Source organism: Aquarana catesbeiana, linkage group LG01 (assembly GCF_042186555.1).
Source record: "Aquarana catesbeiana isolate 2022-GZ linkage group LG01, ASM4218655v1, whole genome shotgun sequence".
NCBI classification, from domain to species: Eukaryota; Metazoa; Chordata; class Amphibia; order Anura; family Ranidae; genus Aquarana; species Aquarana catesbeiana.
The window spans coordinates 29,179,187-29,195,054 of NC_133324.1; the positions used below are offsets into that span (position 1 = coordinate 29,179,187).

The 15,868-nt window shown below is 41.7% G+C and overlaps 1 protein-coding gene across 1 annotated transcript in view; it reads left to right on the forward strand.

Moving 5' to 3' along the window:
* Positions 1 to 3,418: 3,418 nt before the first annotated feature.
* The window catches only part of LOC141138519 (vomeronasal type-2 receptor 26-like), a 51,418-nt gene continuing 38,968 nt past the window's right edge, over positions 3,419 to 15,868 (forward strand). The window contains exons 1-2 of the mRNA XM_073624675.1: positions 3,419 to 3,557; positions 6,683 to 6,906. Coding sequence (XP_073480776.1) covers positions 3,419 to 3,557; positions 6,683 to 6,906 — 363 coding nt within the window. The remainder of the gene's footprint in view (positions 3,558 to 6,682; positions 6,907 to 15,868) is intronic.

The window sequence follows — 15,868 nt, forward strand, 5'->3', positions numbered from 1 at the left end:
AATATTAAGCCAGCAGGGGACCATTATCCAAGGGCTAGGAGAAGTAGGGGTGATATAAGCTTATGGTCATTTAAGTGACCATAAGCTTATAGGAGAGGGAGAAATTAGGTCTGTACGCCGTAAGTGCAGGCACTTCTGTAGGTCCGTACAGCGTATGGACTTGGCAGTGAAAGGGTTAAGCATTATTAAAATCACTGCTCCTAAAAAAACAGCCTTTTTTAAAACTTTTTTTTGCATTTTTTTTGATTTTTCATGTTCGTGTCTCATAGACTTTAACAGTGTTCACACAAATTTTTTGCCTGTTCGCAAGTTGTGGTGCGAATTGAACGGGGGGGGGGGTTTGGGTCATCCCTAAATACTAATCCTTCAGCCAAGGTATACATCTCTAATGTGGTATCTGACAAATTTAAGTACCCACCAGGGCTGTCCTCTTTCCTTCCTTTTATTTTCTCTTATGATGGAACCCCTGGCGGATGTTTTTAGGTATGGCATGCTCATTTCAGGAATAAATAAAGTAGGATATTCCCGTAAAACTGTTTTTTTTTTACAGATGATGCGGTTCTCACTTTAACAGACCTGTGTTCTTCCATGAATAGAGTATATTATTTACATTAAAGTGTTGTAAACCCCCCTGAGACATTTTTACATATAGGTAAGTCTAGAATAAGGCTTACCTGTATGTACTAAAAACATCTCCTAAATGTGCGCTGTTTAGGAGATATTTACCTTATAGTTTGCCGATGATGTAATCGGCTTAAGCTCAGTGGAGAAATGGCCCACCGTGCCGTTTCTTCCCCAGCGTTTGCCATGACTGGTGGCTCCCATGTGCATGTGGCTCTGGCCAGTCACAGAGCCGGAGTCTGTGGCTCTGGAAGGAAGAGGAGTGAAGATGGATGCTTTCACCAGCGGGCTTCGTTTGCAGGTAAGTGCCATATCGCACACTAGCCCATTATGCTTTTACTTTGTAGGATAATAAAGAGGAAGTAAAAACCATTAGGGTTTACTTCCTCTTTAAGGAACAAATCCAGGCCCTCTTCCAGGACATGGAAATAGTGCCTCTTCCCCAGAGGGAATAATTGTAATCTGTCAGTCCTCTTGGCTGAGCTCCTGCATCCTTTTCAATTTTGTTGCCCTTTGCTGAACTCTTTCTAATTCATCAACATCTTTCTTAAATGGAACTGTATATTCAAGATGAGACTGAGTCAGTGTATTGTAAAGGGGTAGAATTATTGATTTTTCTCGTTTGTATTAGCAAAGCTAACTTTTTATAAATAGTCCAAATACAATGTATCTGATTATAAATGCTCAGAGAATAGGTAATCTAATCCTGATGGCATTCTATAATACAAGTAGATAAACAATTTATAATAAAAAATATTAAACGTTCTATATACTTGTTACCTAAAATAATTTTTCTTATTATTTTAAGCTGTCCCTCTATGTAAAAGAAGTCCAGTACAAGGATCCAAATGGCAGAGTAATGATTTTTAATGATAAAGGAGAACTGCCCATCCCACTGGAAATTGCAAATTGGATTACACAATATGAAGGTACAAATTTAACCAACTGGGTGCACGTGGGCCACTTTGATGGGTCCCTTTCAGAGGATCAACAACTTACACTAGAACCAGAGCGAATATCATGGAAAGGTGACAAGGTGAGTTACACTGGGGAAACTGACTCAGAACTTATACAAAAAAATGGTAGTTTTGACCCTAAAACCCATCTCCAGACAAAACCTAAGACCAGCCATAGACGGCTTAAATCTCAGCTGGTTCAGATTTGAAGTCTGCATTGGCAAGCGAAATGTACAACCAGCCTGCTGGATTTTACATGTGATTATTTCTTGCTGCTGGTACAGACACTAGAAACAATTATTTTCTTCTCCAGGTGTGAACACCGCTGGGAGAATACTATGGCTCAGTGGGAGGGATTCCCCTGTCAACACTGACTGTGGTTGCAGGAAAAATAATTTTGCTTCATCTATGGCTGGCCTAACCTTCTCCTCCCATCCTGTTCTTGGACAGCAAACATCTGCCATGACTTATTCCATGGTGATAAGATGAAGGCGTCAGTGCTAGCTGTGTGGATATAAATGCCGGGATATGTTCACATCACTCATTATAACTGAAGAAGTGGATGAACTACAAAACATCTTCTACATTACAGAACACATCCAGCTGAATGTGACTGACTACTACTAGCTACCCCCTCCTCATCACACAGACCGGAACATAGACACTCATAGAAGGAACCCAACTCCTGTGCACAGAAGGAGATAAATAAACTTTGGATGGGGGGGCGTGGCCTAGCACAAGAGCCAGATGGACGTGTGAGCACGGAGAACCAGAAGAAGAAGAAGATGGAGGAAGAAACTGAAGGAAGATAGAAGATAGAAGAAAGAAGAAAGAAGAAGCATTTAAATAAAGAAATTGTCAAAAACTGTCTCTTGTCATTTTTAACATTTTTGACAGTTTTTTAGTGAAATGGTAGGGGTACTTTTGTACCCCCTTACCATTTCACACAGGGGGGAGGGCCGTGATCTGAGGATCCCCTTGTTAAAGGGGGCTTCCAGATTCCGATAAGCCCTCCGCCCGCAGACACCCACAACCACCGGCCAGGGTTGTGGGGATGAGGCCCTTGTCCTCATTAACATGAGGACAAGGTGTTTTGGGGGGCTACCCCAAAGCACCATCCCAATGTTGAGGGCATGTGGCCTGGTATGGTTCAGGGGGGCGCTCTCTCATCCCCAGCCTTTTCCTGCGGCCTGCCAGGTTGCGTGCTCGGATAAGGGTCTGGTATGGATTTTTGGGGGGACCCCACGCGTTTTTTTTTATTTTGGCATGGGGTTCCCCCTAAAATCCATACCAGACCTAAAGGGTCTGGTATGGAATTTAGGGGGACCCCCACGTTATTTTTTTTTTTTAATTTGGTTCATTTCCCCTGTGGGGAATTCCCATGCCGTTTTTATCAATGAACTTCTATGTGTATTGTCAGACCAACCGAGTAGTTTTAAATTACTTTTTTTCCTTTGAAATTTCATTGTGCTGTCAGACTGTTCTAAACACGGGAAACATGCGCCCCTTTACAGGCATACTATAGACACCCCCCGGTACGTAATTTAAAGGAATATTACACTTTTATTGTTTCACTTTAAGCATTAAGCTCCCGAAAAAACGGCCGTTTTTAAAACTTTTTTTTGCATTGATCCATGTCCCCTGGGGCAGGACCCAGGTCCCCAAACACTTTTTATGACAATAATTTGCACATAAGCCTTTAAAATTAGCACTTTTGATTATACATGTTCGTGTCCCATAGACTTTAATGGTGTTCGCGTGTTCAAACAAATTTTTTTCCTGTTCGCATGTTCTGGTGTGAACCGAACAGGGAGGTGTTCAGCTCATCCCTACTCACGATCATGTCTGGGAAGCAGAGGAAGGAAAGGAAACCCCAGCACCTGATGGACTTCGCTCCAAACGGCAGAGCAGACAGGCAAAATGGTGCTGAGGCCTACTCGTCTCCGGCAGCCTCATCTCAGCTGAAAGCCTCCAAAAAAGGTAATTGATCCCAAAATAATGGATCCCCTGAGGACAATTTATACTATCCACCTACCCAATCCTCCCGCAGCCGAACCAAAACAAAAGCCAGGCTAGATGCCAATGGATTGATTATGTCAGGGAGCCCAGCCTCAGACTCATGGGAAGACACAAGGGAACTACCAGAGTCGATTGAATCTTTCCCCACACAAAACCAACCAGTTTTAGTCACGGTGCTAAAAGACATGCTTCCCCCCTAAGAAGCAAACTGCAATCTGACATGCCTGGATACATGCACCGAGTTACAAGAGATATACATGATGTGGGAAACAGAGTGAACCACATAGAGACAAAGATGGAGGAATATGCTTCCACCATTAATGACTTAGTTGATGCACATAATGAAAAAAAGGCAGACAATGACTGGATTAAAGCAAAATTAGCAGACATGGAGGACAGGTCCAGGAGGAACAACCTAAAGATTAGGGGGATCCCTGAATCAGTGCAGCAACAGGACCTGGGCCTTTATACTGCTGCCTTATTCAAGTCTCTCATACCAAGTCTCATGGATTTGGACATAACCATTGATAGGATCCACCACCTTCCTAAGTGGTCCCACATGCCAGATTAGGTACCCAGAGATGTAATCCTCAGGCAGCATTTCTTCCACATTAAAGAACAGCTAATTACCACCATGAGAAAGCAAGAACAAATTCCTTCACAGTATCAGAACATACAATTTTTTTCAGATTTAGCGCAATATACCCTGCAGAAGCGTAAGAGCCTGAATACTGTGGCGAAAATATTACACAACCACAAAATAGCGCACAGGTGGGGTTATCCAACAAAAATAGCCATTACAAAAGATAACCACACATACACAGTGACATCTCTTGAAAAAGGCATTGAGCTTCTAAAAGAATGGGGTATCTTGCCTGACCCCTATACTGAAAAAAAATCCACCGGCACTCCTCCCCAACTCACACAGGACTGGAAGAAAGTCACAGCGAAGAATGCCACCTCTCACACATAACTAAATAAGGATGGACTACATTTGCTTTTAGTCCCTAATTGCTGAAGTTTCCAACATTGAACTTAACCCCCAGTTATATTTAGCAGCGTAATGCTGTCTTTGGGTGTTCTTTACCCCCCCTTACCCATTGCACCAAATATGGTGTGAACATGTTGAACACTATTATTCTATTTTTTTCCCCTCTCGTTTCTCTCTCTGTTCCTTCTGTGTTCTTGTTTCTTGTTTTTTGGATGTAGACATTACCAAACTATCTGCAGATCCTCACCTATCCCAAGCTGAAGAAAACTGGAACCTCTATCAAGTGATCCATCGCTAGACACGGTCTCACAGGCCAAACAGTCTCCTTTCCTACATTGTGAGTACCAACCTGGGACCTATACAAGTAAGTACATTCTGATGCACACCACTTCAATTGTGCCACTTAACTGTGAATTAAGCAATGAATTGAGGAAGACTCTCTCCGTTCCAATGCATACCTCATATATAAGTAATGCCTATTAATATACTCTCCATCAACACCAAGGGGCTTAACCACCCGATGAAATGCAAATCACTGTGGCAGGAAGCACTTTCACACCACAGTGATATTCTTTGCACTCAAGAGACCCAATTTTGCAACCAAGCACCACCGAAATGTACCCACAAAAATTTTCCAAATGTTTTTACCGCCAGTGCCAACTCTAAAACTAAGGGCGTCTTAATAGCTATCCGAGACTCTGTAGCATTTACCTTACATCAAGAAATTCAAGACCCTCTTGGTAGATATCTGATTTTAATATGCAAACTAAACTCTGCAATGTATACCCTAGTGAACATTTACTCCCCCAACAAGCACAAAGTGCACTTCTTCAATAAACTACTGAAGAAGGTTAGGAAGCATCAAAAAGGTCCACTTGTGCTCTGTGGAGACTTCAATGCCACCCCGGATCCCAAAATGGACTCTACGTCTAAAACTACCCACCACATTCCTATGCTATCACCTTCCCTTCACTAGCACAATATGTATGATGCCTGGAGATGTTTCCATGCCGACGAAAAGGACTTCACATTTTTCTCTTCACCCCACCAGGTGTATACTAGAATTGACCTCTTCGTGGTAGATCAACAAGTGTTATTGAACACTAAATCTGTTACTATAAACTCCATAACATGGTCTGACCACGCTTCAATAGTTTTATCACTATTGGATTCTGCAACCCCTATACCTAGTACAATCTGGAGGATCAATACTTTTTTTGTTACAACACCAAGAAACAAGGGAAAAGATCAATAAGCATTTGACTGATTTCTTCAACGATAATGAGGGCTCAGTACAAAGCCCATTTATGCTGTGGAACGCAGAGGCAGAAGCGTATGAGCTAACAAAACAAATTTCTGACTTAGAAGCCTAAAACATAATTCCTCTTCAACTATATCACTTAAATTATCACAACTCAGATATGACCTTACACTCCACCTGTTGAACAATTTTGAAAAATCCTCCAAAAGACTTAGGATGACTTATGACTTCAATGGAAAAAAAGCAGGGAAACTCCTAGCACAGAACCTTCAAGGTCATAGATACAAAACTAGAATACCATATATTCACCCACATACCAAACAAAAAGAATTCCATCCCCAAAAAATAGCGGATGCCTTTAGCCATTATTATGGAACCCTGTATAACTTAAAAGATGACCCATCCACCTTTCAACCAACTCCCGACATAATTAACAATTTCCTAGGGAAGCTACCCATACCTAAACTATCCCCAAGCCAACTTCAATCCCTTAACCAACTATTTACTGAAGCAGAGTTATATAAAACTATAGATTCTTTACCTCTGAATAAATCCCCAAGGCCTGACGGCTTTTGTGGAGAATACTACAAAGAATTTAAAACCTTATTGTTCCCTTTCCTACTACAAATGTTTAAATCAGCAGCTGTCTCTGCCTCCTTTCCACCAGAAATGCTTGAAGCCTTAATTGTAGCCTTGTCAAAACCAGGGAAGGAGCCCACCTCTTCTTCAAATTTTAGACCAATATCTTTACTAAACATTGATCTAAAACTTTATGCCAAACTCATAGCTTTACGCCTTGCTGATATTTTACCCTTATATACCCTGACCAAACAGGCTTCACAAAACATAAACAAACCTCAGATGCGACCCAGCGACTGATTAATATCATTCATATGGCGCAACTCCACCAGGTGCCTTCTCTGCTCCTAACGTTGGATGCAGAGAAGACCTTTGACCGCATACATTGGCTATATCTAACCAAGGTGCTGGGGTCATTTGGCTTTAATGGTTCTATTTTCTCTGCCATTTTGGCTTTATACTCTAAACCATCCGCCAAGGTATATATGTCTGGTATTCTCTCAGCCCCATTCACTATATCTAATGGAACAAGGCAAGGGTGCCCCCTCTCCCCTCTAATATTTAACTTGTTGATGGGACCACTAGTCATATATATTAGAAACCACCCAAACATAAAGGGTTTTCCAATAGGCAATAACATTCATTCAATAAGTCTCTTTGCAGACAACATTATTATGATTATGACAAAGGTGGATTCTTCCCTGGCGGCAGCACATGAGGCCTTAAACATGTTTAACTGGATTTCTTACTGCAGGGTTAATGATAGTAAATCATACATATTGGGACTAGGGATCGACACCCCCACGAGCAATAGACTCAAGTCACAATTTCCTTACACTTGGACTACAGAGGGGATAAAGTACTTGAGAATAATGCTAACAGCACATACAGATGCCATGGTAGATGCCAATTACACTCCTTTTTTGCAAAAACGAACTCAGAAACTACAGGGTATAACTAAAACAGAGTTAACATGGTCTGGTTGCCTGGTAGCCTTCAAAATGATGATACTGCCTCAATTCATATACTTGTTTAGGACCCTTCCAATACCAATCCCAGATAGTTTCTTTACCAGAGCGCAATCTTTGATTAATGAATTTCGTTGGCAGGTAAAGAAAGCTAGACGGGCTTTTCAAAAACTAACAAATCTAGGACAGCAGGAGGAGTGGGACATGTTCTGTTGAAAGACTACTACACGGCAGCAATTCTAGCCTAGCTGAGGCATTGGTTCCCTTGTGAGCATGCCTCAAGGTGGCAGGAATTGGAATCATATCAATGCCCTAATCACAAGTTATATGATTTGCTATTGGCCAGTAGATATGTCGCACTCCCCCTCTAAAGTCTCAGCTACGATGGAGGCCTCTCTCCAAGCATGGAAGTTACTTCTAAATACCCCCATAATTGACACAACTTCGAAATCCATTCCCCTCCCCATTACTAGCTTACAAAATTGATACCAAACGTACACGTTAAACACTGGGAATCCAAGGGACTCACAACAACTGCAGACTTACACATAGGCCCTGCACTTAAAACCTTTAGAGCAACTCAACTCGAATACAACTTGGAGACCAAAGATTACTATGCGTATATTCAAATTTCATACCTATTAAATTCCATTGAAGACACTGACACGGTTATTCCTTGGAGGATAAACAGTATCTCACAAAAGTGAGCACACCCCCCACATTTTTGTATATATTTTATTATATCTTTTCATGTGACAAAACTGAAGAAATGATAGTTTGCTATATTGTAAAGTAGTGAGTGTACAGCTTGTATAACAGTGTAAATTTGCTGTCCCCTCAAAATAACTCAACACACAGCCATTAATGTCTAAACCGCTGGCAACAAAAGTGAGTACACCCCTAAGTGAAAATGTCCAAACTGAGCCCAATTAGCCATTTTCCCACCCAATGTCATGTGACTCCTTAGTGTTACAAGGTCTCAAGTGTGAATGGGGAGCAGGTGTGTTAAATTTGGGGTTATCGCTCTCACTCTCTCATACTGGTCACTGGAAGTTTAACATGGCACCTCATGGCAAAGAACTCTCTGAGGATCTGAAAAAAAGAATTGTTGCTCTACATAAAGATGGCCTAGGCTATAAGAAGATTGCCAAGACATTGAAACTGAGATGCAGCATGGTGACCAAGACCATACAGCAGCTTAACAGGACAGGTTCCACTCAGAACAGGCCTCGCCATGGTCAACCAAAGAAGCTGACTGCACATGCTTACCGTCAAAGCGAGAGGTTGTCTTTGGGAAATAGATGCATGAGTGCTGCCAGCATTGCTGCAGAGGTTGAAGGGGTGGGGGGTCAGCCTGTCAGTGCTCAGACCATACTCTGCACACTGCATCAAATTGGTCTGCATGGCTGTCGTCCCAGAAGGAAGCCTCTTCTAAAGATGATGCACAAGAAAGCCCGCAAACATTTTGCTGAAGACATGCAGACTAAAGACATGGGTTATTGGAACCATGTCCTGTGGTCTGAGACCAAGATAAACTTATTTGGTTCAGATGGTGTCAAGAGTGTGTGGTCAGGAGTACAAAGACAAGTGTGTCTTGCCTACAATCAAGCATAGTGGTGGGAGTGTCATGGCCTTGGGCTGCATGAGTGCTGTCAGCACTGGGGAGCTACAGTTCATTGAGGGAACCATGAATACAAACATGTACTGTGACATACTGAAGCAGAACATGATCCCTTTGGAGACTGGGCCGCAAGGCATTATTCCAACATGACAACGACCCCAAACACACCTCCAAGACGACCACTGCCTTGCTAAAGAAGTTGAGGGTAAAGGTGATAGACTGGCCAAACATGTCCCCAGACCTAAACCCTATTGAGCATCTGTGGGGCATCTTCAACTGGAAGGTGGGAGAGCGCAAGGTCTCTAACGTTCACCAGCTCCGTGATGTCATCATGGAGGAGTTGAAGAGGACTCCAGTGGCAACCTGTGAAGCTCCGGTGAACTCCATGTCTAAGAGGGTTAAGGCAGTGATGGAAAATAATGCTGGCCACACAAAATATTGACATTTTGGGCCCAATTTGGACATTTTCACTTAGGGGTGTACTCACTTTTGTTGCCAGCGGTTTAGACATTAATGGCTCTGTGTTGAGTTATTTTGAGGGGACAGCAAATTTACACTGTTATACAAGCTGTACACTCACTACTTTACATTGTAGCAAACTGTCATTTCTTCAGTGTTGTCACATGAAAAGATATAATAAAATATTTACAAAAATGTGAGGGGTGTACTCACTTTTGTGAGATACTGTATCTATATTTTACAAACCTCAACACCTCCATCAAAGGCATATCTTTGTTCTAAAAGTATCCAAGGCAAGAGAGTGCAAGCCGGCCCTAGTGTAATACTGTATTTATTGATAAAATATCATTATAAAATCAAGGGTTGCACTCACAAACATCCAATGTAAATTAGCATGAACAGCTCGATGCAAGCCTCCTCTCCTGGTCTGTGTAAATCAATTGGTTCACAGCAACTTGGTGAAGGGTTGTGACTGTTGGTACGAGAAGCCCACTTCCTTATCTCACACGTCACTCAACACTCGCACGGACCAGCCGGCGCCGCGTGACATCACTTGTAGGCAGAGAGGGAATTCATGGTGAATCTGCTAACTCCTCTGACATGCATACAAGCGGTTGCTATGACAACATGTTTCGGAGGCATGGCCTCCTTCTTCAGGTGACGCCCTCATCTCATCTAGTGTTCCTATATACGTGACACCCCGAGCCCCTACGCATAGTCAGCCAATGGCTTTATCACAAACCAGGAGCACGGAGTTCACAACAGGAAGTATCTACAAAAAGGAGGGGTTAAAAAATAGCAACAAAATCCTAAACTAACTTTTACAACTGTATATACATTAATTACAACTACCTATAATATAGAAACTAATAATGATAAGACTAATCCTATCATATATTATTTAAAATTGTTTAAAAGATTATATAAAATGTGCTATATAGAATATAAAACATAGCATACATTTATCTATATTATTATCAACAACAGAATACACTGCGAGAACATTATCATGCATTTTAATGAATTCATAATATATAATAAAACATCATGTTAGTATAGATGTAATAGATCGTGATTCATGTTTGTATACAAATTATATATAATTTATGGTAATTATAATTCATTTTTAATTTTTAAATTTAATATTAGATGGTTTTTGGTTTTATGTAAAAATATTATGTAAAAATATATTATATAGGAAATATTAAATAGAAAATGTTAACTGTAATTTATATATTTTTTTTAATTTTTGGATTTTTAACTTTTAATGTATAATTATTGTACATATCTACCTCACCAAGGGGCTGGATTGTCTCATATCTCTGCTATGTAATGATCAGGCTTTGATAGGTGTGTTTAATGTATACCTGTACCATCACAGTTCTCTCACCTGAATGACTGTACCTATTTTTTAAGGTAACCTGTATTTTTATTTACTTTAAAACCAATAAAATATTGAAAAGAAGAATTGCTTTGAAATATCTACCTCAGAAAAAAAAAAAATATATGTAATATCATATAAGGGCACCTATTTCCTTGTCAAAAGAAGTTTATTGAGTATACAAGGTTATAAAGATACATAAAGTAAGTTTACAAGGATCTATAAAGTAAGCTCATTGTTTTACAGTAGGGTTTATATAGGTAAATATCATGAAATTTCAAATATTAAACATTGGGTTCACGTAAACCTAAATTAAAGATATATATCATTTCCTTACTTTTGTAGGTATTTAAATGATTTATACCTACTATACATATTGTTTACAAGTAGAGTATATATAGGTCAAATACATTCTGATAATGAGCTTTAATCGTAAGGTGGAGAAAAGGAAAGAGAAAGAAGAAAAAGGGTTGAAAGGTAGAGGTATGGTCCACAAGGTTGTCCCGCTCGTCAGTTTATTATTCTTTTTAGTTCTCTTTGAAGCCTTAGAATGGGTGTCTCTGTAAGTCATTTAATCTGTTACCATGGCAACAGGACAGAGTCATTGAAGTTTGACAGGAACTGTTGTTTTATCCAAGGATGCCAAAGTTTTTCAAATTTTGGAATTTGATTTTGATCGATGGCTATCATCTTAGCATGGGACATTGTATTATTCATTCTGTGAATTGTTTCTGCTAGTACCAATGTAGGAGATTTCCATGCCTTGGCCACTGTTTGTTTTGCAGCCGTTATTAGTTGGATCATAAGTTTGAATTGAGAGAGTGTTAACTATTCCGGTTTTAGATTAAGTAAAGTTAAATATGGATCTGGTTGTATTATTTTTTAAAATATTTTAGATGCAATCACGAAGACTTCCTTCCAGAAGGTTTGGATTACTGGGCACGTCCACCATATGTGTAAATATGTGCCTATTTCTGGGCATCCTCGAAAACAAAGAGCTGAGGTATTAGGTGAATATTTTGCCACTCTAGCGGGTACAAGGTACCAGCGAGTTAGGACTTTATCATTTTTCTCCAGTGCTAAGATGTTGGGTGAAGATGACTTAGATGTGAGCCATATGTTAGACCAGTCCATGTCTTCTAAAGTTCGTCCCAGGTCCTCCTCCCACCTCTGAACGTAAGAGGGTCTATTAAGATTTGCTACTCCATATAATTGATTATAAAGTGATGAAATTGTACCTTTAGCAAATGGATCTTTTGTACAGATTGATTCAAAAATGGATAATTGGGATAATGGTGTATCCCCCTTTAGAAATGGTGTATAGAAATTTTTGATTTGGAGATATCTAAATATCTCAGAGTTTGGTAGATCGTATTTTTCTCTAAGCAATGGGAATGAAAGGAATGATTTAGATGCTATGAAGTCATTTAGTGTCTGAATGCCTGATGTTGTCCAAGCTTTAAAAGAATTTGGGTAGATCCATGCCAGATAAAAGGCCGGATTTCTGATAAAAGAAAGGAGAGGATTGTGTGGAGATTGTAACTGATATTTGGTTTTTAGTTTATCCCAGAGAGATAAGAAGTGTTTAGTTATGGGATTATGAATTTTAAAGCAGTCTTTGGAATCAAGCCATAATAAATTTGATATTAATAGAGGGTCATTTTCTGAAGCCTCTATAAATATCCATAATGGGATTTCCTGTTTTGCATGGTATTTGGACAGACTGGCCAAATGTGCTGCTCTGTAGTAGTTAGTAAAATTAGGGTATCCCAGGCCTCCTTTATTTTTGGGAAGATGTAGTGTGTGTATAGGTATACGTGGTTTAGAAGAACCCCATATAAACAAAGTTGCTCTTTTTTGTACTATTCTCAAAAAATAGGAAGGAATTGGAATAGGGAGGACTCTGAATAGATAAAGCAATTTGGGTAGAATAGTCATTTTGATTGCATTAATCTTCCCTATCCAGGATAAAGGAAGTTGCGACCATTGTTTTATTAGATTTGTGATCTGTCTTAATACAGGAGGATAATTGGTTGAGAATAAGTCAGAATGAGATGCTGTTAAATGAATTCCAAGATATGGGATTGATTTTTCTGCCCATGTGAATGGGAGTGCAGCCCTAGCCGGGATCAATTCCATGTTTGTGAGTGAAATATTAAGCACTAGGCATTTCTTAGGATTAGGGATGAGCTTCGAGTTCGAGTCGAACTCATGTTCGACTCGAACATTGGCTGTTCGCAAGTTCACCGAACAGCGAACAATTTGGGGTGTTCGCGGCAAATTCGAATGCCGCGGAACACCCTTTAAAAGTCTATGGGAGAAATCAAAAGTGCTAATTTTAAAGGCTAATATGCAAGTTATTGTCATAAAAAGTGTTTGGGGACCTGGGTCCTGCCCCAGGGGACATGGATCAATGCAAAAAAAAGTTTTAAAAACGGCCGTTTTTTCAGGAGCAGTGATTTTAATAATACTTAAAGTCAATCAATAAAAGTGTAATATCCCTTTAAATTTCGTACCTGGGGGGTGTCTATAGTGTGCCTGTAAAGGGGCGCATGTTTCCTGTGTTTAGAACAGTCTGACAGCAAAATGACATTTTGAAGGAAAAAACTCATTTAAAACTACCCGCGGCTATTGCATTGCCGACAATACACATAGAAGTTCATTGATAAAAACGGCATGGGAATTCCCCAAAGGGGAACCCCGAACCAAAATTAAAAAAAAAAAATGACGTGGGGGTCCCCCTAAATTCCATACCAGGCCCTTCAGGTCTGGTATGGATATTAAGGGGAACCCCGGCCAAAATTAAAAAAAAAAAAATGACGTGGGGTTCCCCCTAAATTCCATACCAGACCCTTCAGGTCTGGTATGGATTTTAAGGGGAACCCCGCGCCAAAAAAAAAAAAAAAAAACGGCGTGGGGTCCCCCAAAAATCCATACCAGACCCTTATCCGAGCACGCAACCTGGCAGGCCGCAGGAAAAGAGGGGGGGACAAGAGTGCGGCCCCCCCTCCCTCCTGAACCGTACCAGGCCACATGCCCTCAACATTGGGAGGGTGCTTTGGGGTAGCCCCCCAAAACACCTTGTCCCCATGTTGATGAGGACAAGGGCCTCATCCCCACAACCCTGGCCGGTGGTTGTGGGGGTCTGCGGGCGGGGGGCTTATCGGAATCTGGAAGCCCCCTTTAACAAGGTGACCCCCAGATCCCGGCCCCCCCCTGTGTGAAATGGTAAGGGGGTACATAAGTACCCCTACCATTTCACGAAAAAAGTGTCAAAAATGTTAAAAATGACAAGAGACAGTTTTTGACAATTCCTTTATTTAAATGCTTCTTCTTTCTTCTATCTTGCTTCATCTTCTGATTCTTCTGGCTCTTCTGGTTCTTCTGGTTCTTCCTCCGGCGTTCTCGTCCAGCATCTCCTCCGCGGCGTCTTCTGTCTTCTTCTCCTCGGGCCGCTCCGCACCCATGGCATGGGGGGGAGGCTCCCGCTCTTCTCTTCTTCTCTTCTTCTTTTCTTCTTTTCTTCTTTTCTTCTCTTCTTCTCTTCTTCTTCATTTTCTTCTCCGGGCCGCTCCGCAATCCATGCTGGCATGGAGGGAGGCTCCCGCTGTGTGACGGCGCTCCTCGTCTGACAGTTCTTAAATAACGGGGGGGGACGCACGGTGACTTGACGGGACTTCCCTGTGGCATTCCCCGTGACGTCACAGGGAAGTCCCGTCAAGTCACCGTGCGTCAGAGGGGGGCGGGGTCACCGGGTGGCCCCGCCCCCCCATTATTTAAGAACTGTCAGACGAGGAGCGCCGTCACACAGCGGGAGCCTCCCTCCATGCCAGCATGGATTGCGGAGCGGCCCGGAGAAGAAAATGAAGAAGAAGAGAAGAAGAGAAGAAAAGAAGAAAAGAAGAAAAGAAGAAGAGAAGAAGAGAAGAGCGGGAGCCTCCCCCCCATGCCATGGGTGCGGAGCGGCCCGAGGAGAAGAAGACAGAAGACGCCGCGGAGGAGATGCTGGACGAGAACCCCGGAGGAAGAACCAGAAGAACCAGAAGAGCCAGAAGAACCAGAAGATGAAGCAAGATAGAAGAAAGAAGAAGCATTTAAATAAAGGAATTGTCAAAAACTGTCTCTTGTCATTTTTAACATTTTTGACACTTTTTTCGTGAAATGGTAGGGGTACTTATGTACCCCCTTACCATTTCACACAGGGGGGGGCCGGGATCTGGGGGTCACCTTGTTAAAGGGGGCTTCCAGATTCCGATAAGCCCCCCGCCCGCAGACCCCCACAACCACCGGCCAGGGTTGTGGGGATGAGGCCCTTGTCCTCATCAACATGGGGACAAGGTGTTTTGGGGGGCTACCCCAAAGCACCCTCCCAATGTTGAGGGCATGTGGCCTGGTACGGTTCAGGAGGGAGGGGGGGCCGCACTCTCGTCCCCCCCTCTTTTCCTGCGGCCTGCCAGGTTGCGTGCTCGGATAAGGGTCTGGTATGGATTTTTGGGGGGACCCCACGCCGTTTTTTTTTTTTTTTTTGGCGCGGGGTTCCCCTTAAAATCCATACCAGACCTGAAGGGTCTGGTATGGAATTTAGGGGGAACCCCACGTCATTTTTTTTTTAAATTTTGGCCGGGGTTCCCCTTAATATCCATACCAGACCTGAAGGGCCTGGTATGGAATTTAGGGGGACCCCCACGTCATTTTTTTTTTAAATTTTGGTTCGGGGTTCCCCTTTGGGGAATTCCCATGCCGTTTTTATCAATGAACTTCTATGTGTATTGTCGGCAATGCAATAGCCGCGGGTAGTTTTAAATGAGTTTTTTCCTTCAAAATGTCATTTTGCTGTCAGACTGTTCTAAACACAGGAAACATGCGCCCCTTTACAGGCACACTATAGACACCCCCCAGGTACGAAATTTAAAGGGATATTACACTTTTATTGTTTGACTTTAAGCATTATTAAAATCACTGCTCCTGAAAAAACGGCCGTTTTTAAAACTTTTTTTTGCATTGATCCATGT